Source organism: Melospiza melodia, chromosome 11, assembly GCF_035770615.1.
Source record: "Melospiza melodia melodia isolate bMelMel2 chromosome 11, bMelMel2.pri, whole genome shotgun sequence".
NCBI classification, from domain to species: domain Eukaryota; kingdom Metazoa; phylum Chordata; class Aves; order Passeriformes; family Passerellidae; genus Melospiza; species Melospiza melodia.
In genome coordinates, this window is record NC_086204.1 from 13,099,260 (window position 1) to 13,115,201 (window position 15,942).

General features: G+C 36.1%; 1 protein-coding gene across 1 annotated transcript in view; it reads right to left on the reverse strand.

The window, feature by feature from the left end:
* Positions 1-85: 85 nt before the first annotated feature.
* LOC134423037 (loricrin-like) overlaps positions 86-15,942 on the reverse strand; it is a 41,871-nt gene continuing 26,014 nt past the window's right edge. The window contains exons 44-66 of the mRNA XM_063165618.1: positions 15,540-15,578; positions 14,818-14,856; positions 14,531-14,569; positions 14,215-14,253; positions 13,914-13,952; positions 13,152-13,181; positions 11,692-11,733; positions 11,257-11,295; positions 10,387-10,425; positions 10,089-10,127; positions 9,686-9,724; positions 9,284-9,322; positions 8,675-8,713; positions 7,786-7,821; positions 7,022-7,051; positions 6,034-6,069; positions 5,526-5,561; positions 4,446-4,484; positions 3,989-4,027; positions 2,770-2,808; positions 2,194-2,232; positions 1,923-1,952; positions 86-1,554 (exon numbers count right to left, since the gene is read on the reverse strand). Coding sequence (XP_063021688.1) covers positions 1,456-1,554; positions 1,923-1,952; positions 2,194-2,232; positions 2,770-2,808; positions 3,989-4,027; positions 4,446-4,484; positions 5,526-5,561; positions 6,034-6,069; positions 7,022-7,051; positions 7,786-7,821; positions 8,675-8,713; positions 9,284-9,322; positions 9,686-9,724; positions 10,089-10,127; positions 10,387-10,425; positions 11,257-11,295; positions 11,692-11,733; positions 13,152-13,181; positions 13,914-13,952; positions 14,215-14,253; positions 14,531-14,569; positions 14,818-14,856; positions 15,540-15,578 — 924 coding nt within the window. The 3' untranslated portion in view covers positions 86-1,455. The remainder of the gene's footprint in view (positions 1,555-1,922; positions 1,953-2,193; positions 2,233-2,769; positions 2,809-3,988; positions 4,028-4,445; positions 4,485-5,525; positions 5,562-6,033; positions 6,070-7,021; positions 7,052-7,785; positions 7,822-8,674; positions 8,714-9,283; positions 9,323-9,685; positions 9,725-10,088; positions 10,128-10,386; positions 10,426-11,256; positions 11,296-11,691; positions 11,734-13,151; positions 13,182-13,913; positions 13,953-14,214; positions 14,254-14,530; positions 14,570-14,817; positions 14,857-15,539; positions 15,579-15,942) is intronic.

Consider the following 15,942-nt stretch of genomic DNA (forward strand, 5'->3'; position numbering starts at 1 on the left):
GCCCGCGGTCCCCAGAGAGCAGCGGCACGGGCCGGGATCCGCCCCAACCGTGAGCGGGGCGCTTCGGCAGCCACTGACACCAGCGTTTTGTATGAAACCCATCACAAATTTATTAGAGAATGGTAGGGCTGGTTCGAATTAAGGTACGGGCCTCTCAAACAGAACATTACTGTGTTGTCCAAGAAACAAATTGTCCACCGAATTTTCAAGATTGTAAACAGGCATAACTTTGTGCGTCAATTGCAGGTTGATTTACCGATGGCTGGCAAAGGGTAGTGCTGCACATCAAACAGGGTGAAATCCTGGCCCCGCGGAAGCTGGTAGGAGAACTTGGATCGAAACATCTTTCCACCAATTACAATTGTAAACCGTGACAGAAAAGCACACTACTAACAATGGACATTTTAATAGCAGGCACATGTTCAATAGATAACACATTCGTTAGAAGTATGCTTTAGGTGAATGCGCTTCGTTAACACCAAACAGAAGGTGGCTCTGAGAGCTGCAGAAGAGTTTGCTGCAAGGTGAGGAACTGCTGCTGAACTCAAAAACGGGCCCTGGTGTTTCAGCAAGCACACTGATGGACCTGTTTGTAGATGCACTCACGAAATTAACCTTTCAGATACATAAGGCATCACAGGTTAAACTAAATACTTGAGAAAGGGAGCCAAGATGGTATTAGTTTTATGAATTTAATTATTTCTCTACTCCTTCAAGGAAAAAGGCTTTATTTTTCTGCAGATTTTAGTTCATCAGCCTGATCTGGAGTACATATGCCTCATATGCTTCTTTACAGAACTCTAGGTATTTGCAGTTGGTTTGAATGGAGTACATGATGTCTTTGATCTGTTTCATTTTTCTAATGAAGAAACTTTTATTAACCAAAAAAAAAAAAATCAGTCCTGTGAGGTTTTTTTTTTTGCTTTGCAATCTCCATATTGAATTTGCATTTGATTACAAAATACTAAAACCAATACTCTGATACTACTTCAGTGTCTTTTCTTCTGTCCCATGGAGAACTGCTTAAGAAGTATACATTAGCCTTACCTTATGCCATGATTAACAGGCACAGTGCTCAGTTTGCATATACAACAATTTATTTCACCTTGTCCACTTTGGCTAATAAACAAATATTTCCCTAAGTATTCATTTGTCACACCAATCATTTCATGTAGGTGTTCATAGCATTCCCTATTGGAAATAAAAACATATCCTATAGGTAGGGTACCATATGCTCTCTTAAAATGATGCCTAAAACACTGACACAACTAATGAGAACTACTAATGACTAAAACCAGAGGCAAACTAATGAGGGACATGACATACCAGCTAGACATGCAACATAACAGCCAAGTAGCATCTGCCAATTTGACTTAATGGTATTTTTTATACATTAAGTAATTAATAATACAGATTATAATCAGTGTTTAGGATGTCAAGTAACACCATAGAAGTTCATATAGACCATTTTGATGCAGCAGCAGAGAGAGCAAAGGCACTCAAAACACTGAATAACATCAGGAGTTGGGGAGTTGAGTGTTTCCCAGCAGAGCTCTATAAAAACAAAAAAAGAGAGAAATTTGATAAACCCATTCCTAAATAGTTCTCTTTATTGTTATTATAAAAGCATGGACATTTTTAGAGAAATCTTTTTCTATTAGCCCTGTCTATTACATGGACACTTCTGATGTCAAAAGATCAAGTGCCACATTTCTATCAACACCTATTTTTCAGTGATAGGGGCAAAAGTATAAAGCACCTATGTGGTCGCACTTTTCTTCATTTTTGTTAAGACTATTTAATTTATTATGTTGCAATATGGTCTCCAACATTTATTCAGATGTAGGAAATTTGACAGCTTTCAGTTTTCTGTGACATTTATAGGAAGAGACCAGTAGAAACTACAGAGGAAAAGTTCTTACCACTTGACTGCCGCCTGAGTAAGGTGATTGCTGAAAACAAACAAACAAACAAATTTATAGGGATGTTCCCAGCCAATGGTTTCTAACACAGTTTTTTCCTGTGATCAACAAGATTTTAATAGCTTAACCCACAGCGTGGTTTTAAGTTGTTCTAGAGGAAGCTTGAACTAATATTAACAGAGAATGTTCCCTTCAGACCAAGTCATCCCAAAATTTCTCTACACACCACCCAGATTCTTTGTTTACTGAGAAAAGATGAAAGTATTCTTACCGGTTTCCCAGAGTAAGTGCTTCCTGAGCCAGAGCCACCCTGTGAAATAATTATGAACCTTTTAATTTTGTCCTACAAGGCTGCAGTGGACTTTGTCCAAAGAGCACACAGCAGTTTTGAAAATGCCCTGGACATAAGAGGGTCTGATAGTGATTTTGGTTTTACCATTTTCACTGCACTTTTCCCCCCTATTTGAATTGAATGGTCTCAAATAAGCACAGCTATGTCCTTTTTATTGCAGGAAGAGTTTCAGAGGAATGGGTCAAAGCAATGTGTCCTGTCCAAACTACAGAGTTGGAAACTGAAACAATTACCCTGATATTTAAATGTATCATTCTTATCAGAATGACCCAACCATGTTCCTATGAATAAAAAACTTTGCTGTGGGAGGAATAAATGCTGCCTCATCCTAAGGTTCAAGCTTGAGCAAAATATTCCAATTTTCATTGATCATTTTTCTCATACATTTACTATTGTAACATAATTTAAAATTTTACCCTCGTTGTTACCTATCTTAAAACCCAATATCCCCATTTCTAATTTGGTTGCAGAATACTGAAAGAAGAATATCCTTACTGGCTTTCCTTGCTGACTGCCTCCTGATGAAGAGGAACCCTGAAAAAAGATAACTGTTTTTGCCTCTATTTGTGCTTAAATACTCTTGCTATCTGTAATTAAAGACCAGAGAAGAATGAACACTGTTTTGTATCCAGTTATCCAAAAATCCCAGGCAAAATCTAATCTGAAATAGATATCTTTAACATTTTCTGTGATGTGTGTTCTTTCAAATGTTGTATTGGAAAATTTTATGCAAAATTCTCAAGAAAAAAGAACTGGTTTATAGTTGTGTTTAATATATGGAATAGAAAAAATAATAAGGTCCAATTAAACCATAATTCTCCTGGTATCAGTCTATGGTTACATTTGGGTAAAAAAAAGACAGCACCAACAAAAAAAAGTAAAATTATAGGAGGCCTTTACTATATAGCCCCTACTTAAAGGAAACTCTAATAAGAAAGGTAGTTGAAAATAAAAGTAGGTACAGAAAAATTAGATGTTCTGAAAGCATCTTATTCAGTTTTTTCATGAAGTGGCTCTGCTTATTTGAATGGCATTGCCAACAGGAAATTTTACAATCATTAAGTCTTTAAGAAATGCCATCAAATACATACATACGACAATGTCTTCCCTTTGGGATTCATGTATTAGAAAATGTAACATTTATGATCACTTTTTAATAACAAATACATCTTTTCTATAAGATAAGCTAAAACATTTGTATGAACTGCCATTGAATGGCAGGAGTGAGGTCCAAATTACACAGTAAAAAGAGTAGTCTGAAATGGTAGAAGTTGAAAATATGCATAGTTAAATGGCAACTATTATTTCCTTTGAAAAGAGAAAGTGTTTTCTTCAAAGCACAACAGAAATACTTAAGATAAATGCATACAAAATCAATGGAAAACTGAGCTCTGAGCACAAAGTGTATTATTACTATGAATTTAAACAGAAATAGCTGTTCAGAAGTTCCTTACACACACACACACACACACACAAATCCAGTGGTTTCCTTCTGTGATTACTAGTTCAGCTACACAGTAAAGTGCTGTCTCAAAACTGTGTGAAAATAAATATTGTGTTTGCATTTGTTGAGAGTACCCCAGATAAGTAAATCATGTGCCACTCTTTGCATATTAAAGTAATTCTCTGTCTAGTCCATAACTAACTTGATACCTTTTTTTTTCAGCAGGTGTATAAGAAATGTGAAAGCTAAATTTGAATGCTTTGTACTTACTGGTTTACCATGTTGTTTGCCTCCAGAAGGATATGAGCCCTGTAACAAGTAAATAAAACTTATATTAATTAATGTAAAATCATTTATCACTGTCTTGAGACAATTTCTGTAGTACTTAGGACAAGCTTATTTGGGTGTTCTTTGAACAAATAAATGTAAATGGGATGCTTAAAATTTGCACTCTGTACCACATACCACAAGAATCAAGAAAGCAGTGTTATAAAATACAGCCTGGCAACTATAGTATGTTCAAGGAATATTTTACACAGAACAGTAACTCATTGTAACCAAATCTTTTATTCACCTTACTGAAACAGCTTCAATCCATATTACCTCCACTGTTTAAACTTAATAAAATGGCCAAATTAAAGTATCAGTTAGCATCAAGTAACTGACCCAATCTATAAAGTGTGTTAGGAAAGAGTTTGAAGTGATGGGATGGAAAGGGAATACTCACCTGCCCACCATACTGGCTGCCTCTTGAGGGGTAAGATCCCTATTAAAAAAAAAAGGTGAAGAAAATTAACAGAGGTTACTTTCCATTATTCTGTGCAAAGTGAAACATCACAGGACTTCTTACAGGAGATCTCAGTCATAATCTGGAAAGTATATTAATCTAAAAAGATACAGTAAAAGACTTCTGATCTAATGCCTCGAAGTTTTTCAACAACTGAAAGTAATAAATTGGGCAAGCAGTCACAAAACACCTGCTGAGACTGTTCTGTTCCACAAATAAATGGATCAAAAGTGTCTTACATATGGCTCTATTGAAGAGAAAAAAAAATAGACTTTATTTGTGATTTTCTATTATGTCAGGCATGTTTAGAGAGCACCATGTGTATTATTGTAGAAACATTGTTAATATTACCAATTAGGTAGTTTGGGGGGAAAAAATATTTGCAGTGTTAAGAATCCTCTCCATTCTACGTGAGATTATCTTTTTAATAGAGTGATACTGAACACCAATGCTTGCCAGTGGAATAAAAAGCAATTAATTTTTTTACCATGGTAGAGTGAGACATTGCAAACACAGTAATACTAATGAAAATAGGCTCCATCTTTTGAGTTACTAATGCATTTAACTTGTCAGCTATTTGCACTAGTAACATTTCTGAATCAGTGGCAAACAGTCTGCATAAGGTACATGCTTAATGGGAAGAGTCTTGAAGTGATCTGAAGAGGAAAGTAGTGTTATTGTGTGCAACACACCTGAATTTATATTTTTTAAGCAGTATCTATTGGCTTATTCTGTACCAAATTTTCCAAGTATTTAGTGTAAATATTAAAATAATCACTTGAGATAAGAGGCATTCTGAGGTAAAACAACTAAAATTATGATCTATGGAATTTCTTTGCATGGAAATTTGTTCGTCCTACTCTATTTTGAGTATACTCCAGCTACTGACAGTCCCTGTTTTCAAATATTTATTAGGAGTAAAATAACCCTAAAAAACTGGCAGTATATGTACTGCATATTTTTTCAGCTGATAAATTGCAAATAGAAGTAAGATCTTGAAAACAAAGAAAATTTGCTTGCCTGTCCACCATACTGATTACTTCCAGGATATGAACCCTATAAAAAGAATGCAATTTTTTTATAAACAATTCTTTTAATAGCAACAAATTTTTAAATGGCAAAAAAAGATCCTGGACCTAATATAATATAAACAATACTCATCACACTGATTAACTGGCAGAATTTTACACAGTTACTAATGCAATGGCAAATGACTAATTATGCACACATCATATTGTTGATTTATGCAGTGAGATGAACCCTGTGAATGATTCTTCAGTAATTTTTTAAGGTAAGAAAGCTTCTATAACTACAAAGTAACTACAAACCTTGGCTCTTGTATATAGAAGGACATAATTGAAATGTCAACTGTGATTGAATAAAAGCCCCTGCACTCTCTGGAATTATTTTACCTATCTCTGTGACTAAACTGAGCTCAGTATTTAATGGCTGCTGGCACAGATGAAAACCAAGCCATGTTTATTCCTGAGGAACTAGTCTGTGTAAATGCTAGAGACAAACTGCCTACCTGTCCACCATGGTAGTTGGTTCCTGAGAAAGAGCCCTGCATTCAATAGAAACAGCAATGTTTACTCTGTGATAACTTCAGTGTCACACAGAGGAAATCCAAGAGAACAAACTGACCTATTGCAGTGATCAAGTCATTTACACTGCTTACTATTATTCTGATTCGTCTTGATTTATATGCCAAGGAATATATGTGTATATATATATATATATATATATAATGTGCATATAAGTGAGTATTATTATTAGTATATAATTTCTACTTATATAAACTCTAATTTATATGTTGTTTTCAACACTTTTGATTCTCAGAACTGGCATATATACCATGGGTTATATACTTGGGCATGTCAATTTGCTTCATTACACAGACCAGTAAAGAGAAGTTGTGATCCAAGCAATTTTTGACTACACTGGAAGAAAACCAGGTAACTGAGCCTCCTTCAGAAGTAAATTAACTTGATCTCAGCAAAATGGGGGGGTGGGGATTGGGGGATGTTTTTTATATTTTTGGGGGTTTTTGGCTTTTTTTCCAGGAATTTACAAAGAAATAGGAAATATACTAGTTAGACAGAAAAATGGAAATAGCTTTAATTTTCCCAAATGTGTTTCTCTACCCCATTCTGAAAGCATTTGAAGCCAAGATTTTAATCTAAGTTTCACTAGTTCAATCATATTGTTAATAACTATCATAAGAGCAAAGTCCAAAAGCCAACAGGTACACTATGAGATATTTGTGAAACAGATTCTTAGAAAAGTCCCAGGCCTCTCTTACAAACTGAGTAGCTCATTTTGAATACAATGCTGTGGTTCCAAGTCAATTATTATTTTTGCCTTTAGCAGGTTCAAAATTAATTGCTCATTTTAGCATAATGTGAAAAAAGATTTCATCATACATAGAACTTGACAGACAGAATTATTTCAAGAAGTGTAGCTCCTTGGGAATTTTCCAGTACTATGAATAATATATAAAGACAAAAAATACTTACTGAACCTCCACCGGGGCACACACACCCACCCTGTACAAAACACAACCAAACTTACTTTCCTGGGTCTATGATTGGAATAGGCCTCTGAATTAGTAAAACAAACTCATATTCTGCTACTCTAAAAAAATGGATTATGAAACACTACTCATCAACTTATCAAGCTCCATTTAAAAAGGAAGGTTTTTTATCTCTTCCCTGCCCTTTTAGGCTAGATGTGCGCTTACTAATCAAATTTTAAAATAGAATCTTCTAACTTCTCATTTAAAATTTACAGTAAAAACCTACTCACAAAAGGATAAGTAAAACATTCTGAATAGTAATACTGCTTATGTTTTATTTTTCCTTGAGGATAGCAGAGCAATTAGAATTTCCCCAGGGAAGTGATCACAGCACCAGGCCTGTCAGAATTCAAGAAGTATTTGGACAATGCTCTCAGGGACATGGTGTCATTCTTGGGGTGTCCTGCACAGGGCCAGGAGTTGGACTGGCTGATCCTGATGGATCCTTCCAATTCTGTATACTCTATGATCTTATGGATACATGCAGTGCTCTTTGGATGACTTCCAGTGGAGGCCTATTAGGTAACTTCTACACTGGTAAAACTCAGAGGTGGCCAGGTGTTCACTATTCAGTGTCTCGCTTTCCACATTCAGTCTGGATTAAATGTGTGACTGGAAACAGTTTTTGTGAAGGGAAGTTACACAAAGCAATTTGGGAGTATATGACACTAGCAGAACCATACAGTGCAGAGAAAGAAAACATACCTGTCCACCAGACTGCCTGACCCCTGAAGAAAAGCCCTGGAAGAAATAAGTAACTTAATTACTTGTGTGTTACTGAGTAACATTCTCACTTCTCTGTGGTGTTCAGAATTTCAAATTGCTTCCATTTAAACATAACACAAAAAATTATCTTAAACCATGATATGTTGAAGAAACATTTCCATGCTGTGACATTTCCCGTGTCACAGGCCCCTGTGTCATTTGGTCTTAATGTGATCTGATATTCCAAACTCATACTTAGCAATCCAGCTTCAGTCTGGCTTAAAGCTATTCTATCTCAGAATGTTCCTTTTCTGCAAAAAATACCAGTCTGTTTTCCTGATGAGCTGTGTACCCAAACTGCAAGTACCATGAAAGTAGAGGTTTTACCTGTCCACTATACTGGCTGCTTCCTGAAGAAGCTATACCCTAAAGAAATGAAGAAGCATTTGTATTTGTTGCACATTCTTTAGATCATGACCTGTCACAGAAAACCACATTTTTGTCTTCCTTGGATTTACGTGCCACAGAGACATGAACATGTACTTTATAACCATACTGAAATCCACTGACAGCCTTTACAGTGGCTGCTGTTTAAACAGAACAATGAAGTTTGAATCAAAGTCAGCTTCAGGCAGGTGTGGGTAGTGCTGCTGCCCTGGACTGTGTGCTCACAGTAGCCTTCCATACCTTGCTTATGTGGTCTGACACAGCAGAGCCAGATATTCATATTCAGCTATTCTGCCTAAACACTGTTTTGCTGTAAGACACTCCTTTAAAAAATATTCTGATTTTCACAAAAAAAAAAAAAAAAAAAAAAAAAAAAAAAAAAAAAAAGAAGAAAAGGCAAGCAATGGAGAAAACAGCCCATAAACAGAAAAATAATTCTCACCTGTCCTCCATAAGGTCTGCCACCTGAGAAAGATGGACCCTGTAGCAAAGGTGCCAATTATTTCTCAAATCAAAAAGCTTTTTAAAGAGCTTTTTAAAGAAGCACTATTTTTTTTCTCTGTTGCATAATGAAAAATGTCAGGAAGATAAACACTCAGCCTATTGCTTTATGTGTCACTCCATATTAGAGGCTATACCTCCAGGCAGCACCAGGAACTCTATCTGTCATCTTTCATTTCACAGGGGCATGAGGAGTCTTACTAAGTCCTCACCTTCTCCCCTCTTCCTATTTTTAACCATACTGCTTTTCAGATATCAACTCTGATACTGCATTTTTCTGAAGGAAATGGTGTGGAGGAGGGAGGAATCTTCTTCCTTACTGTTAGAGATAAGAAACCTTGACAGCAACAGGGCAGGTTGGAGGGTAGAACAAGGCCAGAACTGCATTTAAGACAACAGAGGCAGCAGATCCCCACAGTTTTGGTATTGCTTCAAAGCATATATCTTTAGATACCTATCTTTTATTAGATAAACAGATTTTTTCACAAAGTATTTTTTCAGTCAATATAAAAGTACAAAGTTTTGGTGTAGAATGAGAAGAGATTCTCACCTGTCCTCCATACTGGCTGCCTCCTGAAGAAGGTGAACCCTGAACAAAAAAGAATTGAATAATCTCTATATCTATATCGCTGAACTCCTTTAAACCATGCTCCATGTGAAGGAGTACCCAGTTTCCTTCCCTCCAGAACTGTCAGTGGACTGAACCAGACTTGCCAAAATGGCTGAGGCTCATCTGCATTTACCATGGTGCATCAGAAATTCCATCTTAAAAACTCTGCTGTGGCTTGGGACCCCATACATTTATAGCCATTATATACTTAGCAACAAATTAGATAAAAAATGGACAGAACCCCCCAAACCAAACCCCAATCGCCTTAAAATATTCTTGTACTCAGAGGACTGCCAAATCTCTTTGATAAAGTAGTAAATGCTACAAAGGAAGAATATTTACCTGTCCACCATATTGGCTGCCTCCTGGGGAACGTGAACCCTGAAAATAAACAAAAAATGGAAACTGAAACCTTTTTACACCTGCTTCATAAATGCATAGAATCATTTCAGGAGGCTTTAAAAATTATGGTTAGCTTCATAAAGTACTGATTTATTTCAGAGAGACATGATATCTAGTCCTGCAAATTTCAAGAGTCAGTTGAGTCAGCCAAGTATCTCACATCCTATTTTTTCTTAGTCTTAGATAATGATCTTCATCTGAACTTGTTTTGTTTAATTACAGTAGCATCAGAAGACTACGGAGAAAGATTTATTGAAGAGATTTTAGATTAAATTAAAGCTAAGATAGAGTCAGTCAGGTGGACAGTAAATAAACTACAAAAATGGGGACTATTAATGCTTACTTGTCCACCATACTGGCTGCCTCCATAAGAAGATGACTCCTGGAAAAAAAATTGATAATTAGTTATTTCTGAATATCTAATGCATGGAAAGAAGTGGCAAAGGCACCTATATTTTGGTAGAGTGTTTGTGGGTAATTATCCCAAAATAAACTCTGTTTTTTTGTCTTCCTTGAATTCACAATATTACCACAGAGTATAGACCACTGCCAATTTTCTTGATATATTAAATTGAGGTCCTTAATATGAGTCAACTATTTATTTAAAAATATAATATAAAATATTAAAAGTAAGAACTTACATGTCCTCCATACTGGTTAGCTCCAGAGGAATATGAATCCTGTAAAGAATACCAGCTGAGTGAATTACCTGCAGTAGGATTTCCTTAAATAAAAACATGACTCTGCCAGGATGACAGGAGCAAGAGAGCAAGGTAAGAGGGAAGACAAGTGAGCAGGCCTTTCAGAATGTTTTAATAACTAGGATTTCAGTTGAGCAAGCTAATTTGGGAAAATACTTGAGATCCTTAGCAAGGGTGGAAGGCGAAGACGTAGTGCTTTGTTTGTGTGACATGTTGGAATGGTTAAAGTGAAATTCTGTCCTGTTCTTTCTCTGCTCACTCTGGAGAATGAAGTTTTTAATTTGGAAAGCTGAATGCTGGGGCAGAGCTAGCAGTAAAATATTACCTACCAACAGGACTCTGAAAACCAAACTAAGAAAATTTGCTGAAACCTCGTACAACAAAAGGTCTCTTTAAAGAGGGGAGATAGGATTTTTTTTTCTTTGTAATGGAATTAGATCAAATAGGAATTCAAAATGATGCAGTTTGATTCATTCTTTCTCCACACTTGTTTGGTTGGTTTTTGTTTTGGTTTTTTGTGGGTTTTTTTTTTTGTGTGTGTGTGTTTTTTGTTTTGTTTTGTTTTGTTGTTTTTTTTTTTTGTTTTTGTTTTTTTTAAAGCTTCATTTTGCAAGTTTCACAAAGTCAGGACACTTTTGGCTAAAAAATCCATTGTTATAATTTTTAGGACATATCTAACTCAATGATGAATTTCACTTGGTGGGCTTCTGTTCTTTTTACCCAGTTCCTATATAAAAATTGAATTTAACTGAATGAATTAACAATCATTTTCAGCAGTGGTAAATAATTCTTTTTGGAATGAATGCTTACCTGGCTATTGTAGTGGCTGCCTCCAGAAGAAGATGTGCCCTGGGGAAAAAAGAGCAGTAAAATCACATAAATCCATATCCTTGGGGGATTTTTTTAATATAATTCCAAGGAAGCCAATAGAATTGACTCCCAAAGTAAATATTTGCACTGTTATCTACCTGTGTTTGTAACAACATTTTTCATTGTAAGACTTCTCTTTGAGTGAAAACTATTTCAAAAGGAAAGGAAAACTGGGAGTGCTGCATGAAAGTTCTGTGTGCATTTTTTAGTTACAATTAAAAAGAATGTCCTGTGTGTATTTTTAATTGTAACCAAAGTAGGTTATTTTCACAAGTGTATGACTCCTATTAGGCACTGACTCTTTTTATCCTCTCTAGCCATTATATTGATAAAGCAAACAGAGAACACTCTTAGAAGCTGATGAACATTTCTTACATTTGCAGAGGAATCACTTCTGACTAAAGTAGGGGATCCACCCTATAAAGGAAAACAAGAAAAGAAAAATTAGTCTTTGTCTTTGGTCATAAACTATAAATGAAACAAAACCTTAGAATGTCTGTTTCATGGCATTTCAAAGGAAGAACATCACAGCCTGAAATCAGTTACACTTATACTTCACTTACTATATCAATTTGCCAATAGATAAAATAGCCCTTTTTTGGTCCAGAAGACCATAAATCATGAAGTATCATATTGTATCTACCTATAATTCATTGCTTAGGAAATAAGAGTATTTCCAAGGTGCAGGAATGTCCTTTACATGCTACATGTTGATTGTCCACATATGAATTGCTTTGAAAACAGGGATTACCCTATTGCATAGTCCTTAAATAATTTCATATGGACTTAAAAGCACAAGTGAGAAGTCGCTCCATTTTTTGTTTTGTTTACATATTAAATTTTGTAAAGCTTGATTTTTGATACAAATTTTTATGATTGGCAATTTTATAGACTGGATATTATTTTAAGTTTCATGATAGGTCTTTTGTCAATTAATTCTGCTATTTAATGCAATCTTTTTTGGGCTTTTTGAGAAGAGATACACATCTTTGTAAATACTGTATAGCAACTGACATCACTGCTCAGAGATGCAGCTCACTGCCAGCTTTGGAGCTTCCTGGCTTTTATTAGAAATAATGTGGCCATCAAGCAGCCCTAGGGAAGGGATTGTCCCCCTACACTGATTGGGCACTGATGAAGCTGCCACTTTGAATCCTTGCTCACTTTTGGGCCTCTCAAAGAAGGGCCTTGAGGTGTGGGATTGTGTCCAAAAATGGGAAAGGGGCTGGGGAAGGGTCTGGAGCACAAGCTTTAAGAGGGGCAGCTGAAGGTGCTGGGGTTGTTTAGCCTGGACAAAAGGAGGCTCAGGTGGGTCCTTATTGCTCTCTATGACTCCCTGAAAGGAGGTTGTAGCCACGTGGGGACTGGGCCCTTCTTTCAAGCTACAAGCAATAGAACCAGAGGAAATGGCCTCTGGCTGCTCCAGGAGAGGCTCACATTGGATTTTAGGAAACAATTTCTTCACTGAAAGGATTATCAAGTACTGGAGAGGTTGCTGGGGAAGGGGCTGAGTCACCAGCCCCAGAGGTATTGAAAAGACCTGTACAAGGGGCACCTAGAGACATGGCTATGTGGTGACCTTGGCAGTGCTGCGTTACTGGTTGGACCTGAGGCATTCTCCAACCTAAATGATTCAATGATTCTGTAACACTGAATCTTGGCATGATAAGAAATAACTTCTACCATATCAGAACCATCTAACTCACCAAAGGAACAATTAATGTAAATTTTGGAGTACATTAAAATAATTAAGTTGGAAATAAATAGGATCTCACATATTTTTTCAGTTAAATAGTTTAGTAAAAGAAAATGTATAATGAACAAGTAGCACTTACAGAATTTGTCCCAGAACAATCACATCCACCCTGTAAAGAATGCAGAAAGTGTTTAAGATGTCAAGAGCACAGGACTGAAATGGGTCCTAGCTACAACTCAAATTACTTCTACCATCCCAGGCACGCAAACCATAAAGCCACATTTTAACTGCCCAGCTTCTAGCACTGAGTCTGTTTCATCCCATGCAACTGTTCCTGCACTTATTGCTCTGATGGGGCAACAAAATGCTCATTTTTTATCTTCAAATTTTCTTACCTACAATTTTTACCATAAAAATAATATAATACTTTTTACCATAAAAATAATACTCAGCAAAAGGATGAATACAAAATTCTGAGTAATACCATAGAAAGCAATTTTTTTTTCTAAACAGGCCAGAGCACCTGGAGTACATGCAGTAGTTTCATGTTACAGATGATACAAAAAACAGGTGATTTCTCCTCAGATAAAACTAACTGAGAAGTGGCCAGGAGTTCACCATTCAGTGTCTCACTCTACACTTTCAATATGCATGAACTTTAGTACCAAAGCAGGTACAGAAGCTGACATGCATGTGCCAAACAATTACTGCTGGATGCTCTGGCTTGCTGGATGTCCAAATAACAAATGGCAAAAGAAAACTATGTGTTGCTGAGGCTTTGGGCAAGAAGGACAGTTCTGTTTTCCTGGTGAAGGAAAACAGTTCTTGTAAAGGAAAGATGAGAGAAATAAATTAGAGTCCCTGAAGCCTAGCTGAAGACTGTGGAGAAAGAAGTTCGTACCTGTCCACCAGACTGGCTGCCTCCTGAGGAGGATGAACCCTGAAAACATTACATTCTTGTTTAAAGACTTTTCTGTGACCCGTGCATTTAAATACAAAGTAATGTCTTTTACACTTTTAACTGTTTCAAAAGTTGATATTAGTTGAGAACATAATTTTATCTATAGAAAGATCAATGAGGATAAAATAAACCACAGAGTAGTCTGGAAACTTAGGTATTGCTAATCTGGTAATATTTTCTTGAAATATGTACATTGGGGGAAAACCCCTCACAATAACAGAGAAGAAGAAAAATTTCCCACCTGCCCACCATACTGGCTGCTTCCAGATGAGTATGAGTCCTGAAAAAAATAAAAATCACTTGCTTTATATTTAAAATATATGAAGTAATGCCAAATATTTATTACTTTCATTTTTCCTGATGTTAAAACATCAGTTAATACAGTAATTGTATTTTGATTACTCTACTTGCATTTGGAATTTTACATAGAGCTATGTAAGGAAGAATGAACAAGTCTTTTTCATTCAAAGATTAAAAATTGCTGTAATACAATATGAGGCCTCAAACTTTTGTTTGATTAATACTTCAGGTCAAAAATACAAAGATTTAGTATTTACCTGTCCACTGGAGTAGCTGCCACTTTGAGAAGATGACCCCTGCAAAAAGAAGACCCAATTTATTTTTGTTTGAAATGGCTTATGGAGAACAAGACTGTTCTACACACACAATTTTTAATTTTTTTATTCAAACAGTTTTCAATTTGATTTCACAAGGCATGATTCCAGATGTCATGAGAATTTCTAGGAAATTAATGGATTGGTGTCATTTACTCATTGGGATAATTTTTAAATAGTACAGCCATTTTGAAAGAGAACTGCAAATAATAAATAAAATAGATGCTTACATGTCCACCTGACTGGTTGCCTCCTGGGGAATAAAAATCCTGGAAAAATGTATTTAAAATGAAATTACATTGAAAAACCAAACCCCAAAAACTGGAAAGATCAGAGTGGAAGAAAAACACTCCTCCTTTCTTCTCCACATGCCTTTATTTTCTGTCATGGATTATTCAAGAAAAATAAAAAAAAATCTACTGTCTTTATATATAAAAGAGCACATGCCTTTCATGATTATTGATAATTGCTCTTTTGGTGGAAGATATCTTTAGGATACAACAGTTGAAAGAGTTAAATCTCCAACAAAATAATTTCTCAGTCTGTGTCATTAGAATAAATACATTATGTGCCATATAAAAATGATAGGAAAATGGAAGCCTTCAAAGTAAGTCATACAGCACAACAAGCAAAGGGTTGCATTTAGAATAAGTGCCGGAAAAATCATGGTATTGAAGCTCTTTGCAGTCAATCAATTATTTAAAAAGTGCAAGGACCTGAACAAGTGAATTGTGCTATCACATTTGTGATGTGAGCTTGAGATTCAGGAGCAGACCTCAGCATCAGCTGGGATTTCTAGCAGTACTTAAACTCTTTAACCATATCCTCATTCCTGATGAGCTTGAGGGCTTTCTGTCCCACACTGGAACTGCCTCAGGCTTTCCACAGGAGATGTAGTTCAGGTTTGGCACTGGGCTGGCACCTGGCACGACATAAAGGAGTGATTGCTTACCCGTTCACTCTGGCGGCCACCAGAGGCTGAGGAGGAATCCTAAAAAAGACCAGAATCTGGTTATTGCCATGGAAAATATTACTGCTTCTTTCCAAGCAAGGGGGGAAGGAAAGGGAGGTACTGCTTGTGGGAAGGTTGAAGATGTAGGCTGTAGGATAAGCAGTCTGCAAATTCTTTCTCAGCTCATTTCTGGAGAATGGCATTTCTTTCTTTTGAAAGCTGAATCCTGATATAGTGAAATAAAGGAATGAGGTCACATCTCAATCTATTTTATGTCCTCCAGAATGTTTCAGGGGAAAACATCAGCATTTGCAAAGCTGTCTTGATTTTTCAAAGACCAAAATGTGGTACACATCTATTGTTACACTTTAGTTTTTTTTTCAGAGGGCTTCTTGGACCCTCT